Genomic DNA, 15,628 nt, shown 5'->3' on the forward strand with positions numbered 1-15,628 from the left:
ATGTTATTTGGAGTTCAATATATGACAACATTGTGTATGGTGTATGATTTATATACATTAGTTTATAATGTTTAAAAGAAATTTTTTATGACCCACATTTTTCTAGGCAAAGATCCAATTAATTCCCAAAAAAGGAATTGAGTTAGAGCCCGGGTCCCCACAATTTTTTTCATCTAGCGAGTGGTTTTTATCTTAATAACTTTTAGGGGTTCCACGTAATCTCGGTGTCCAGTTTATTTTTTATTTCCATATTTATTATCTTACATTACCACACGTGAGACCAATGTGCTCAAAATAATCTCATCACTAAATCTTTGATTGCAGTAAGTGAATTGATTTCCTTCGACGTTCATATCTTGCATCATACATGAATCAATCAAATGTCTGAAAGTAGACATTGAGCTATAGAAACGCACTTCTCCATCTAATTTTTGATTATCATATAGAATTTCTAAAGTCTACCTCCTCCAACCACGAAAAATGTTGAAATTCACGAAGATTATATAATCGAAGCAGAAGTTCCCAAGAAACATGTCTAAGAGCCGTAACAAGACTACCATAGAAACCAGTAAACCTCCAAACTTTATTCTCATGGGTGGCAATACAGTCCACGTTTCCACGAGAATAAGAACAGGCGATGGTAATATCATAGCGGTTCATTCCAAAGCAAGACCAAACCACCCTTCCTACCTTCACAATGTACTGAAAAATATTCCGTAAAACAAGATCTCCAATAAGCATATTGAGCTTTATATAATTTAGTTTTACAAATAAAAGCAAAGACATACTATTTTGGTCAATCGAGGTCGTGACAACTTGCGCTGCCGATGAATCTAAATCTTCACTTGATTCTAATTTGGCGATGACCTTAGTCAAAGACACCTCCCTAAGAGAACCAAGAATTTTCCTCGATTTAGCATGGCTGATGAGACCCATCCATAATTACATTCATTGGCTCAACATTATCATTCTGTAAAAGAAATTGGTCAATTTCTTTCTAATTGATCAATGGATTTTCCAGAGATGTTAAATTATTACTTGGATTTGAGGTAACCACCACATGTGCTTTGTTGTTTGCTTGAGATAGTTGAAAGATTCTTAAACTAAATTAGCAATCTCGTCTGAGGTGAAGATCGTCTCCTAAAACAAATCAGGAGAAAAAAAAAACTGTCCACACAGGATTTCTACAATCACCAAAAGCCCATAGCTGGGTAGCCAAGTTTAGGAGAAATGGTTGAAAACCTTTCAAATTTCAAGAACATATTTACATTTCATTTTTATTCATTAAATCAATATAAATAACTTTTTTTTGTGTGCAAAAATAAAATAAATGTGGATAAAGAAATATAAAATGTGAATAGGGATAGTAATCGAGCGAGCCGAGCCGAACTTTTGAATGTTTGAGCTTGCTTGTTTATAATCGAGCCGAGATCGAGCTTTATTTAACGAATATATTCATGGCTCACGAGCTTATTCAAGCTTTTATCGAACCTAAACGAGCTCAATTAAAATATGAATTTTACATTTAAAATATTCATTAAATTCATTAAAAATAAATTATGCATTTAGAAAAAAAAATATAATATTCTTATTAAAATTGTCAATTATTATAATAAATAAATTTAATAGATTTTTCTATATATTTATTACTGTGTTAAATCAAAAATTAAATATCAAATTATTATTTTTCATCTAAGATTTACTTATGAATTTACTAACGAATATGTTCACGAGATAACGAGCCGAATATCGTAGAACTTGAGCTTGGTTCATTTATCTTAACGAGACCATTAACGAGCTCAAACAAACTTTTACGAATCGAAATTCGAATAGCTCACAACCGATTTGATTACATTTACTTTCCTAATTGTGAATATTTAAATGGATTCCTTTGTATTTTGCTGCCGCCCGCATTAGTTGGTATTTCTCATAAATCCACTACCCAATTTCCCCTCACTCCGCACCCAGTTTCGATTGTGATTGATTGGAACATAAAAAGAAAATAAATAATTCAATAAAAATTTCTCTGGGCTTCCCTTCCGTTTCGATCTTCGAAAATTAGGGTTTTTTTTAATATGCCTTCGCTGTTTTGCTCCAGAATCTTCATCGGAATTAAACCTCTCTCCACATTTCTCAGTATTTGATTCAAGTTCAGGTGTTTTCTGTGTTTCGGGTTCACTGCTGTTGCTTTGGAGCTGACACGTACGGTGCATGTATCTGTATACTCTCGCGTAGACAAAAATGTTCTGGAAGCTCACAGCTCTTTCTGCGTCTTCTCCTGTGAGTCATCAGAGCGAAAATTTGATTTTTGTTGGTATCTTTTTTGTTTGCTCGGATGTCGATTCTGTACTGTTAAATCATGGGGTTATTGAGCTTTTTCATGCTGTTAAATGTATTTGTTGTTTAGGTTTGGTTGAAATCAAACTGGGATTCATTTAATTTCGTTTGAAGATGATCATGATGTTTTCATGGATTATGGATTTGCGTGTCATGGTTCACGTGTTGAGTTTTTATACAGGAGAAAGGAGGAAGTAATGAATTTGTTACTTTCTTGTTTTACTAATTCTTCATTAACATTTTTAAACGCCTTACTTTTGTTAAAGTCGGTCTTATATTTATTACAGAGTTAATAAAGTATAAAACACATAAATTTGTTAGTCGGAGAAAAACTCATGTGAGTAGTCGATAGATATTCTCGATCCCCTATTCTTTTGTTTCATATTACTAATATGTCATCAAAGAGTTAGCGAGGGCGTTGGATTATGAAATTTAAAGTACTTTACAGCTTGTCATTCATCGTTTCAAGAAATTGTACGTGCTTGGTGATGATTAAATCCGTATTTCATGCTTAATTGGACGAGTGTGTCTGAGGTATCAGTCACTCTGTTTTTCTAGTGGAATGTCAGTTCCTCTGTTCATTGGAGTTTGAATTAAGACATTAGCACTGGCTATATTCTGCTACAGATGCTTTCCGGCAATAAAGTAACTGAAGTAGTTAAAACTCCTTTTGGCCATGGCTTGTTGAGAATTTGATCAAAACTACAAATTCATATATTATAATAATTAAAGCCTGGGATAAATAAAAAATGATCACCTAACCCATATTCCATCTATTCAGGTCGAGTCAGTGTTGGACAAGGAAAATTTTACATTGGAAGAGCTTTTGGATGAAGAAGAGATAATCCAAGAATGCAAAGCATCAAACAGCCGCCTCATAAATTTGTATAACATTTTCCCTTGATTGCTTCCATTGCAGGACCATGTTATAAACAACTTATACATCGGTTCGTTTTTCCTTGTATATCTTGAGTTGTTAATTTCCCATTTAACTTCAAAGTTCTTTGGTTCAGTTTGAGAGATCGACCGCAGGTTGAACATATGCTAAAATATATAGTAGAGGAGGCTGCTGAGAATGCAGACAGCATGCGTACTTTCAAGTATGTGAAATTTAAGCAAATGAATGTTAAAACTTGTGTTGTACTTCTCATATTTTACTATTACTCAGGTATTTATTAAAAAATTGTAAAGTTGATGCGGTAGAACCCATCATATTTGTTTATTTCTGCTCAAAACTTTGGTTTTGTAATGTAGGTTTCCTTTCATTGCCTGCGAAATTTTTACATGTGAAGTTGATTCCATCTTGAAGACTTTGGTGGACGAAGAGGAGGTGGATCATCTTATTCACTAATTGAATCAAACATTACCATATGATAAACTTGGTGCTCAATTTCAATCTGGTTGTATGATGAAAATTTCTATCATGCTGCAGCTTATGAATTTGCTATTCTCTTTCTTGGAACCAAACCGTCCTCACCCTGCATTATTAGCAGGGTATTTTAGTAAGGTACCAGATTGTGATTGCTCTGCAGTCTGCACGTGTGCAATAATTTTTTCCAGGTGTTTAATAATTGGAGTAATTACACAAGTAATTCGTTTAATTAAACTTTTGTGGGTGTTCCAGGTGGTAGTATGCCTCATGGTACGGAAGACTATTCCGCTGATGAATTATGTAAAGGTGAAATCGTGAAACTAAATATAACCTCAATATTATTTTTAATTCATGATAATTTTATTTTTTATTGCCAACCTTCCAAATTTGATGCTTCATCTTTCTTGGGCTGGGGATGATGTGGGAACAGTGTTTAAGTTGCATTTTATGTTCAATGCTGTGTCCTGTGTCATAATTGCTAAAACCTTGTTGGAATGCTATCCTTCTGAACCGGATTCAACTCTTGTGAGTCAATGTTTGTTGCAGCTGTCTAAATTTGCTGAAACTTGAGCCTTTGTCTTGTAACACCACCACCACTTGGGTGAAGTGGGCATAAACCTCTCCCTCAAAAGAGAGAGGCATGGGTTCAAACCCATATAAAACCGAAACAATCCCCCATCTCCACCCCACCCCACACCACCCCAATGCTGTAATAAAAAAAGCTTATCTTGTAACTTGGTGCTTCAATTTGTTGACACTGGCTATATTGATAAGTGAAAGCATAACCTGGGGTGGTTTATCTATTTTATTTTTGTAAATATGTCCTGCTGTTGAACAAACTAATTTAAACAGTAAGAGTAGTTTATTTTTCTTGACTAGGCTATAGGCTTGTATCCCATCAGCATGGGTTGTTCAAAATTTGGGATAGCATGTTTCTTGATTATTGCCTGTTTTTATACTTGTTATCATTCCCTTGTATTGAGGAGACTTTTTAATATCAATGAAGCTTATGTACACGTCAATTTATGTAGCTGAAAAGTTTCAATCATCTAAATGCTGAAAGTAGAAATTTTTTGAGCTTTCTGTGAAAGTGTATCATACTTAAAAAGGCGATGCTGCAAAAGCTTGAGAATGAGGACATTCTTATCAATTAATTATACCTGCTAACATTAAAAACATGTTCATGCAGCTGATAACTTGTAGCTTTTGTTTGATATTTTTCTTTGATCTGGTTTTTAAAAAAATATGCAGTAGTTATGTCTTGTGGCTGATGTTATTTCTGCAGGTTCACCAAGAAGTTTTTGGGCAGCTGGTTGATTTAATTGGTATCACATCCATCATGGAGGTATTTAGTAGTCTAATGGCTATGCAACTATTTTGAATTGAACAGTTTGTTTCTCCAAATCCTCGTGCTAAACTGTGTCAATTGCTAGTTGTAATTTTCTTTCTAATTAGCCTTTTATTATCAGGTTTTGGTACGGCTTGTTGGTACAGATGATCATCTCTACCCCAATTCTCTGGATGTGATGCAGTGGTTGGCTGATAGCAATTTATTGGAAATGGTTGTGGATAAACTGAACGCTTCGGTAAGTTAAAAGAAGTTGCAATATATCTAGAAACTAGATAGGAAAACATTATTGTTGATGTAGTAATCCTACATCGATCTAGTTTTCTAGTTTCAATTGCTTATTGGAAGGTGGATTCGTCTATGATACAGTATCACCACTTACAAGTTTCATTTATTTTTATCATTTGAGTGTTTTGTCTGGTAAGCTATGTACTCAATGGTTACATGATATTGTTGGTTCCTTTTCAAACTAACTTAAACATATCTAGCCTGTAGCACATTCTGCTGTTAAATATTTGGTTAAATTTTGGATCTTCAGTTATGTTCCTGATACATGATCATAGTTTGATTAACTGCGCAGTGTCTGATATGGGCATGAACGCTTGTAGAAAATTCACTACTGGCTTCCAATGATATGTGTGCTCTGTAATTGCCTTAAGAGAGATTGAGGAATCACTCTATATAGTCTGGTTTTGTGCCACTATTAACTTTCCTGTAAGATGAAAATTACTTTAAAAGTACTTTTTGGTAAAAATTACCAGGTTGGTTTTCTGATAACTTGTGCCTTGCAATGTCAGAGTACTCGTATCATGTGTTCTGCCATATCTGTGTTAACTTAATTTGAAATTTATAAATAGCATGATTAGGAAAGTTTGTAGCATATATATTTTTTACTTGAAAGTTTTATATTTACTTGCTATGTGAGCTATATAATTCTCTGATTGCTCATTTGACGACATCGTTATGTATGTGCTATCTGAAACTTAGAGAGTTATTTAATCATCTAGAGTACTCCTGAAGTCCATGCTAATGCAGCAGAAACATTTATGTGCTATCACAGCTTTATAGTTCTCTGATTGCTTATTTGATGACTTTGTTATGTATGTGCTATCTGAAACCTAGAGAGTTCCTTTAATCATCCAGAATACTCCTGAAGTCCATGCTAATGCAGCAGAAACATTATGTGCTATAACCAGAACTGCACCATCTCCTTTGTCCATTAAACTATCCAGTCCAAGGTTTGTACAACTCAACTTTATTTTTGTTCAATTTTGGGATCATATTTTTATATTTGTATAACTATAAGGAACAATGTTAATTTACTTCTTTTGTGTGTTTTTCTGTACAGTTTTGTTGCAATGATATTTTCTCATGCACTTGAAGACTCACATTCAAAATCTGCCCTTGTCCACTCCCTATCTGTCTGTATATCTTTGTTGGATTCAAAGAGATCAATTCCGTCTCCAGTATTGTACTTTTTCAGAAGTCAACAAGTGTATGACTCGCCGATACATGTTAACCAAGATACCGTTGGTGCGATGCTTCCGAAACTTGGTGAGTTTGATAAAGTGTTGATGTTCCCCTTGTTAATTCTATCATGTTATGCAGTTGGTGACTTTCTACCATCTTCAGTTACTTTCTTTCGCATACTTACCATTTCGAGAAACAAACCAAAAAGAGATTAGTGAATTGATAAGAATTCATAATGATTTTTGCTATGAATATCATGGTCTTGGATTATTTCTTTGGTGTACATGAGTCAAGTTATCCAGCGATGGAGTCAGTTTTTAGGGATTCTTAATGTTTAGCTGATTTTTTGAATTATCCATACAATAAATACTTGATCGGTGGAGGCTTTGTTTTATCATATGATTATTTATATTAAAATCAACGAAGAAAGATACATTATACATATATCGAGAATTACGAGTACAATTTTCAACTCAACAAATTGCCAGATATCGGCTGATGGCTTGATTATGTAGCTTGTGAATTTGTTTATGCTGTTTGTAATTATCAACCAACGCCTGTGGCCCTGTTGTAAGAATCTAATTGTTTTGTATGTAGGGGAGCTGCTGATCCTTTTGAATGTTTCATCTGACGAGAAGATTTTACCCACAACATATGGTGAATTGAGGCCTCCTCTAGGAAAATATCGTCTGAAGGTTAGTTGAAATGCTATTGCGATTTGTTGCTCCTAACACCCTCAAAATGTTTTCATGTCTTTGAAATTGTTGGTTACAAGTAGGAGTTGATGAAGTATCAATGCATAAAAACTATGTCATGGCTGAAATGTAGTGTGAACGAAAGAGCTTTGTCTGACTGACCAGACTGTAGTTTTAAAATTTTTTGTAACATGTTACAATTTGGCTCTCAGATTTTGTTTTAGCTCAGTTCTCTTCCTACGAATAAAGCCAGACACGTGCATGGACAGCTGTACATGTGCCAGTATGATGCCACTATTTTCACGCAAATTTTTTATGTTGTATTTTAAATTTGAAAATTGTTCAGCCTACAATTTGTATCGTGGTTCTTGATTGTAGGTTGTTGAATTCTTAGCTGTGCTTCTGAAAACTGGCAATGAAGTCGCAGAGAGGAGTTGGTCAGCTCAGGGGCAATTCGGAGAGTCCTTGATCTCTTTTTCGAGTACGAATTCTGTTATAAAGTACTCGTACATTTTGACCAGCACATGCAATTGGTAGCCTGTGATGAAAGAATTAAATTTCGTACTTAAATGAGCTTGGAATCAGAAGTTAAGAATGCTACTGTGGTGTGAATTTATTTTTCTTGTGCAGGTACCCGTACAACAATGCTTTGCATCATCACGTGGAGAGCATTGTATGTTGTTGCTTGGAAAGTAAAAATAGTGCCATTCTTGATCATCTTTTCCTAGAGTGCAATTTGGTTGGAAAAATTCTTCAAACAGAAAAACATCCCACGCTTTTTGGCGATGATAATAAGGTAATGTTTCAAGACATGCTTATCAAAGTTTTGAGTTCATGTATCTTGTGCGAATGTTATCCGCCTTGTGGGTGGAAAACAGTTCCTTTGTGTTTTGAGGACTAGAAAGGTGACGCTGCAGTTGTGTGCTTAATGAAATAACTAATATGTTCCAAGCATTTATATTCTACTGAAACTTTGAAGTTTGATGTGAGTATTGCTGTAAATTATTATCCTGGTTGCTTCTTATGTTCTTTTCAGCTTGATAATAGGTCTATCATCTATTTCAATTCGTTTCTGATTCGAATTTATCAATTAAATGCAGCAAACTTTGCCAGCTTCTGCAAGGCCTGCTCCTAGAGCCGGTTACTTTGGACATTTGACACGGATATCAAATAAATTAACTCTGTTGGGAAACGATGACACTCGCATCCAAAAGAATCTTCAGGTGGTGCCTACCTTGAAACTCTATCTTAATTTTAAAAATGTCAATGTGTCTTGTCTCATGCAATCTGTTTTGCTCCTTTCAGGAGAATAGAGAGTGGATTGAGTGGCACTCCACTGTCTTACAAGAGCGCAATATGGTAGAGAATGTTTATCGATGGGCTTGTGGGTATGTCTCTTCTCTCTCCCCCTCTTGCTGTAGCTAGCACTTTCATGATCCCAATAAGTAGAACTTTTATAAGTTATATAATTTTTTAGTATGCCTGTGAAGCAATATAATCTCCTCTTTGCTTGCTGAAGTTTGTCCCATTCTGCTAGTCTCTAGTTCTTGAAAATGTCTATTTCTTTCCACGTTTGTAGGCGGCCCACAGCATTGCAAGACAGGACCAGGGATAGTGATGAGGAAGATGTCCATGATAGGGATTATGATGTTGCTGCTTTGGCAAATAATTTAAGCCAAGCATTCAGATATACCATGTATGACAATGATGATGCTCAGGTAAACATTTGCATATAAGGATAAACTTGTTTCAAAGCTTCTACCAAAAATTTACACTAGTGTGATTATTTGAAATCTGTTTATGGATTTTATCTCTTGGTTGCAGGGTCATGGAGCTCTGGAACGAGCTCTGGAACGTGACAATGAGGTAATGTTGAACCCAACTTACTTCATATTTTGAAGAATGAAAATAAAGTCAGCATTGCAAGAAGTGAAACCTAAGGAGAACTAGTTTTGTCCTTTATGTCTTCCATGTCAATTGAATTTTCTACTCTTGATATTTCTAATGTTGATTAAAATGCAGGATGTCTACTTTGATGACGAATCGGCCGGAGTTGTGATTTCATCCCTGAGGTTGTGTGATGAGCAAGGGAGGTGTGTTCATGTTCTCATTAAATTTAAGCTCCTCTTATGGATAGCAATACCTCTGGTGCTTATGCGAATGATGAGGAACAGATAAAAATATAGAAAGATGATCGAAAAAATAACAAAGAAAAGTTTATTGCGGGATGCCTCTTTTTCGGGGGCCTGGTTCATTTTTGTTTGATGTATGTTTTTTCTTCACAACAGTTTGTTCACAAATTCCAACTGGTTTGCATTTCAAGACGAAAGAGCTGGTGAAGACGCACCAATGGGTTCCGACATGATGGATGATATTAACCTGAATGGAACAGCGGTTAATGGTAACAGCAGTAGCGATGATGAGGTAGTGGTTGGGGAGGACGAGGATTTGATCAGGAGCAAGGTTTCTGCCAATGATTCATCTAGTTCCGAAGCATATGTTTTCAATGGATTCAAAGGCATAAATTCTTCCGATGGAGATAACTTGATTTCCCAAAGCAAGAAAATGGACTCCCACAACAACTTGGGAATCTTTCAATTCGAAACACCAAATAATGACAATCCATGTGGAGATAAGTCGTCCCCTGAATGGGTAGCTTGGGGTGAAGCATCTAATGTTCAAGTTGGTGGACCTAGTGTGAACCCATTTGATGATCAAAGTGACATGAACGCCAATCTTGCAGTGAAGTGAGCGCCTTGCCTGTCAGTCCCACTTCAAGTGGTGACTCTGTAACAAATGGGTCATCCAGTTCCGCATCTTCCTCTGATAGCTCAACTAAATCTGATTCAAGTCAGAAACGGGCTGCACCCTCTTTATTTGAAGAGGATGTCGAATTTGTGGGAGTTGAACCAGAGGGTACGGAAAAGGCAATGGAACAGGCTCTCAAGGAAGGGATTGTAGGGGAAGCGGGGCCGTTGAAATGGAATCTTTCCCCAAAGAAATCAGACAAGGAAAATCCAGATGATGGTGGCACGGTTCTGAATGAATTTAACGACTATAACTATTGGAGAGTCGAGCAGGAGCTCACAGTGTTAGAGTAGATATTATATATATACGTCTCTCACTTAATTTCATCATCGAACTGAAGGTTGCACTGATCCGCTATGGCAGGCTGCACATCAAACATTTGTACAGTATTTTTGTTTCGACTGGGATTGATCTGATCGATGGATCATAGGCTTACATAATCTGTTGTCACGTTTACTTTTACCAGGGTTTCTTTTCAGTTTTGTCAAAAAATTTTGTGGGTTCGTCCGATCCTCTCATTGGATAGTTTATTACTATTTTTATCTTACTCGCTCGAGAGAAACGACGAACCCCAGTCGTGCAACATTTCCAGTTCCAACCCCTGTGGATTTGTTCTTGGTTGCCTCTACAATTACTGTAATCAATTAATAATGCGTATTCAGTACAATTATTTGTTATTTCAAGATCAAATAATGCATCTGCTGTGATTGTTTATTTTAACAATGTAACAATATTTTGCTGTGATAATTAGATGTTGATTATGTGTTTTATTTTTATGGATGTTGTGATAGTTAAAGTTGACCGATTCTTCATGTTGATCATTTTAAAAAGATGTCATGGGGTTTATAAGCTTACTTGAATTATTATTGTTGGGGTGAAGTATGATAGTTTGACAGACCATTCAACCTATTCGAAATAATATTTTTAATTAGACATATTATTTTTGAAACCTTGTTATCGTTGAAAATAAGAACTGTAAATATTGAAAATTAGTGTGATAATATATGTAATGATATATATATTTTTAGATTATTTTCAAAGAAATTTAATAAATATTTCTCTCAATTTGTGAATAAAAACACAATTGAGTAGACAAAATTTTATAAAGTGTGTAGTTTAATATATTTTGTGAGTTTGAGATTTTTACTTTTTATCGTAAATTTTTACTTTTAACAGTTATTATATTTTTAAAAGGATAATCTTAAAAATAATATTAATATATGGTACAATGATATTTATATAATTATATCCTGAGATTTTGTATCAATATGTGATAAATTGATTTTTTTTTTAAATACATATGATAAGAATATTCTTGTTCTTATCTTAAAAACAAAATACGCGATAGCTTCATTGACCAATTTCCTATGTCTAAAAAAAAATTTAATGTTTAACCCGATTGATACTTGCGGGCTAAGATTCCAAAAAACACCCGGCCCGTTTATAATAATGGTATACTTGTATCCCTCTTTTCTACCCAGTGCCGAAAGGTGAAGGCAGCCAACGAAATCTAGGGTTTTCTACAGGAAGCAAGGATGTTAGAGGTGGTGCTGAACGATCGGTTGGGGAAGAAAGTTCGTGTGAAGTGCAATGATGATGATACGATCGGCGATTTGAAGAAACTGGTGGCTGCTCAGACGGGGACTAGGGCTGACAAAATACGAATTCAGAAGTGGTACACCGTCTACAAGGATCATATCACCCTCAAAGACTACGAGATCCACGATGGAATGGGTCTCGAGCTCTACTACAACTAATACTTGTGGGTAATTTTCAGTACTCTCTGTTCTCTCTTTTTCTCTCGATCCATTCAATTTTTGTATCACTAAAAATCCGATACTGATATCAGAAACTGTCATTTTTTGTCCAAACATTTCAACTTTCGGTTGGAATAATCGAACACTGTCTCTCCGAATTTTGACAGAAGTTTTATGGATATTGGATCGTGGAATATTATGTCTTTGTAGAGTATCTATCATTGCCCCCGGGCTCTTATTATGACCCGCATAGGCTCCAAATCGTGAAATGTCTAATAAGTTTGAGAGTCCTCTCACTTTGGTGGCTACTGTTTTGGGACTGTGCTCTTCTGACTTATCTTGAATTATGACCCAATTAATTTAATCTTTCCTCCCTGAGTTCTTTAGGAAACAAACGATGAATTGGTCATTTTTATCCGTGTGATGCGATCTAAGAACCATGAGGAAATTGAAGTGCTCAAGTATTGTTTCGTATTTATGAGGAAATTGTAGTGTTGCTCTCATTGCAAGGGTTGTACATAGTAGGTCAAATGGATAAATATAGCCTATTTGATCAATTGTTGTCTGTTGCAAGTGAAGATGGCACTATTTGCACAATTTTACTTAATATACTTGACTTGTATGAAGTATATTGTTGGATGTTTCGTTCGCTTTTCAAATGTTCAAATGTTGGGTGATCTTTGTGTAGAAAGAATGACTAAGATCCACATCACTCTTGATTATGTTGGTGGCTCTCCGTAAAAAAATTGTAGCAAAACTTTCTGTTATTTCTCCTTGCCTTTGTAACCTACAGCTTGAGAAGTGTTGTATATAATGTGTGGTGCTGTTAATAGATGGTTCTGGTTTTTATGTATTTTCATCTAGGAAAATTTCTGTTCTCTTTCTTCCACCGACATGAGACATCATTGTAAATGGTGTTCCATATGATGTATTTAAATGTTTATTTAGCTGACAACTCGACAGATTTTTATTGGTGAGATTTGATTTGATATCCGCATCGATACGATATATTTGATGGTACATCACATGAAGGGGGAGGTTGGACAAAGTGAGGGAAGGATGCTGAGTGTGTAAAGTCTTTAGTTCAATTGACTTTTATTGTATTTTAAACAGTAGGTTGATTGTCCATCCTCGCGGCTGCACTCAGAAATATACTAATTGGAGATCGGGATTGTTACGGGAAGAATATTATCAAGCCCATGCCCAGAAAATATTAGTCGAATGTCAATATCCCATGGAAAAGGCCACCAGTTTATAAAATCTATAAGAGAAAATTCAAGAGTCACTTGGGCAAGATAGTAGTCTGTTATGCTGATAAGGGGAATAGAAGGGGGGAAATGGGTGTGTTAGTGGGATAAACTAGAATTTTGTGAGAATTTGGTAGCTTTGCTAAGGAAAATCACCCTTGTACATGGACATAATACTTCCCTGCCTTATCTTGGATGTTCCGAGCGAAGGTGACTCTTGGTGCGGTAAGAGGTCTTACATATGTTAACAGCCCTGAAACCAAAGTGATATATCGGTATTACAAAACCACAAACATCTTGCTTGAAGTGAACTAAAAAGTGAAGCCTTTTGATCTGGGGTGGCAGGGGGACTCGGGAGGTGAACATTGTGCTATAGATAATTGCATGCTTCACGAGCATTCATGATATATGACATTCACAAGACACTAGACCAATATAATGAATCTCAAGATAACAAGGCTAAAGAAGGAGCTGATCTTTGTGGAAGTCCACTCAGAAGTGTTTTGGTTAATCATTCAATGGGAGGTTTTGTTGCTATGCGACATCCTGAAATGGTACTAACTTATCGTTACAGTGCTGTAAAGTGCGGGCTTAAAAAGCATTTAACTGTTTTTCTGATTTTTGGGAGTGCTTTTTGTGGCCATGGTAGTGAGTTTGTTGTTTCGACGTTGGTGGGGGTGAATGCATGTACAAGAATGGTTGTTAGGGTCCTTATTTTGGTAATAGTAGATAGTGGTGTAAGACATAAACATATTTTGAGATTTGTTATTAAGAGAACTGGAATGGTTTGTTAGTGGAGGGAACATGCTTAACTGGAGTGTGGAAGAGAATTTGGATTTGTTGTTTTCTATTCAGCAAACAGGCTTTATGTGCTGCTACTTAAACTGAATAAGTTTCTTATAATTGTTGTTTTGTCTATGGCACTGATCCTCTTAATCAGTGAACTAGGAGGGACAGCCGCTTATTCTATTGGCGAAATTTTGGAAGTTGAAGGTGAAATCAATGCTTCAGTAGGTTTTGATGCCAGTAAACTTATGGTCGTAGTTGGATTTGAGCAAAAAACTCAAATGCTGATACTAGTTTCTCACAAGTATTGATGGTCATGTATCTAGAGTAGAAAACAACTGGGTCTGAACTCATAGAAATTCAAGTTTTAATTCTCAGTCTTGGGGAAAAAGCTGGTTTTCAAGAGGGCGGCATTGTTACAGGAAGAATATTATCAAGCCCTAGCCCAGAAAATATTTGGCTAATATCAATAGCCCACGGAAAGGCCACCGGTTTATATTATCTATACGAGAAGGTCCAAGGGTCATGTGGGCAGAATAGTAGCCTGTTATACATTGGTACGGGGAATAAAAGGGGAAAGGGGTGTGTTAGTTCGATAGACTAGACTTTTGTGAGAATTTGCTAACTTTGCTAGGGCTAGAGGGATTCCCCTTCTTGAGTGTTTTGAGTGTGAGATTTGTATTGTATTTCCTTTACTATTTCCAGAAAATATCAATACGGTATCCATATATTTCAGAATACTGCCATGTTGATTTCTTCATTTGTTTGCTCTTTTTGTGTGTTAATTTTTGGTCGTAAGAGGGATATACTGCAACTTTCCTCAGGCATATCTCTTTCTAGCTTGTGCCATCAGTTTACTGATGTATATCTTGCACTGATTTCTCCGTTAACATGTTAGCCAAATCCAGCCTTTAGTGTTTCTTTAATCACTGGAACTTTGCAGAACCGTAGTTTCTTTCGCTTCGAATTTTTTTATCTACTCTAGCTGTAAATATTCTCATCACACTCCAACTGGTGGATCATCATTCCCATCTTTTAGCCTGTCAATGGGTATGCCTTTTCTGCTCTCTGGTTCTGAACAATGTTATTTTTGCTTGATGTCTTGTAGATGACTCTAGAATTGGCAATTTTATTCTTTTTTTGGTACTTATGGGGATCAACTTCTCAGCCTTTCTATTTGTGATAATTTTTTATTCTTTACCAGCGAACATATCCCTGTCTGTTTGTGTGATCTTTATACCTTTTTCATAATCACGTATTATTTGGTGGGTTGAATGCCTTCTTATCCTTTAGACTGGCCATTGTAGATGTGCGCCATGTGTTGTATAATCTCCGTGTAAACCTACCCTGTGCATTCCCGTGTCTCATAGGTGTATTTCTTTCATAAGTATATTCTAGAGGTACATGAGAGCGTGGTGATTTTTTTATCGAAACCGTAACTGAAGCTGCTCCTTTCCTTTTCTTTTTTTGCCTGCAGGTCTGCTTTGTAATGGGAGTCGTGGGGATGTGGAATATATGTATCAGCATCGGTTGCTATCTGCGTGAATAATGAACTTGGGTTTTTGTAATGCATGTTTTACTCAAATATTTGAGGACATGGTGTCTGAAAACCATTTAAATATGTTATGTAGAATTGTGTTCGTGGCAGTTGAAAACTGATTGTATTAAATACTACTCTGATAAATTATGTCGACCCTTTATTTATTTATTTTTATCAGTTTTAATTTATATGCCATCTGTTTTGTAATGTACAGTGAGCTGTGTAGAATTTATTTGCAACTGATCAGGCTTAACAAGCCTCACCCGAT

General features: G+C 35.8%; 1 protein-coding gene and 1 pseudogene across 2 annotated transcripts; both read left to right on the top strand.

The window, feature by feature from the left end:
• Positions 1-2,206: 2,206 nt before the first annotated feature.
• Positions 2,207-10,791, top strand: LOC142539183 (uncharacterized; annotated as a pseudogene).
• A 686-nt stretch (positions 10,792-11,477) lies between these two features.
• LOC142539184 (ubiquitin-like protein 5) lies at positions 11,478-15,344 on the top strand. Of its 2 annotated transcripts, none has more exons than XM_075644461.1 (2): positions 11,478-11,792; positions 15,298-15,344. In XM_075644461.1, exon 1 carries the CDS (start codon positions 11,566-11,568, stop codon positions 11,785-11,787), a length of 222 nt encoding a protein of 73 aa, XP_075500576.1. In that variant the 5' UTR covers positions 11,478-11,565; the 3' UTR covers positions 11,788-11,792; positions 15,298-15,344. The 2 variants fall into 2 exon arrangements, with proteins under 2 accessions (XP_075500576.1, XP_075500574.1); XM_075644459.1 differs by having other exon boundaries at positions 11,483-11,796.
• The last annotated feature ends 284 nt before the right edge of the window (positions 15,345-15,628 follow it).

This window comes from Primulina tabacum, chromosome 3 (genome assembly GCF_025594145.1).
Source record: "Primulina tabacum isolate GXHZ01 chromosome 3, ASM2559414v2, whole genome shotgun sequence".
In the NCBI taxonomy this organism is placed as follows: domain Eukaryota; kingdom Viridiplantae; phylum Streptophyta; class Magnoliopsida; order Lamiales; family Gesneriaceae; genus Primulina; species Primulina tabacum.

Bases quoted from the DNA above. Each gene is read 5' to 3' on its own strand.
- LOC142539184 (XM_075644461.1), top strand. From the start codon at position 11,566: ATGTTAGAGGTGGTGCTGAACGATCGGTTGGGGAAGAAAGTTCGTGTG.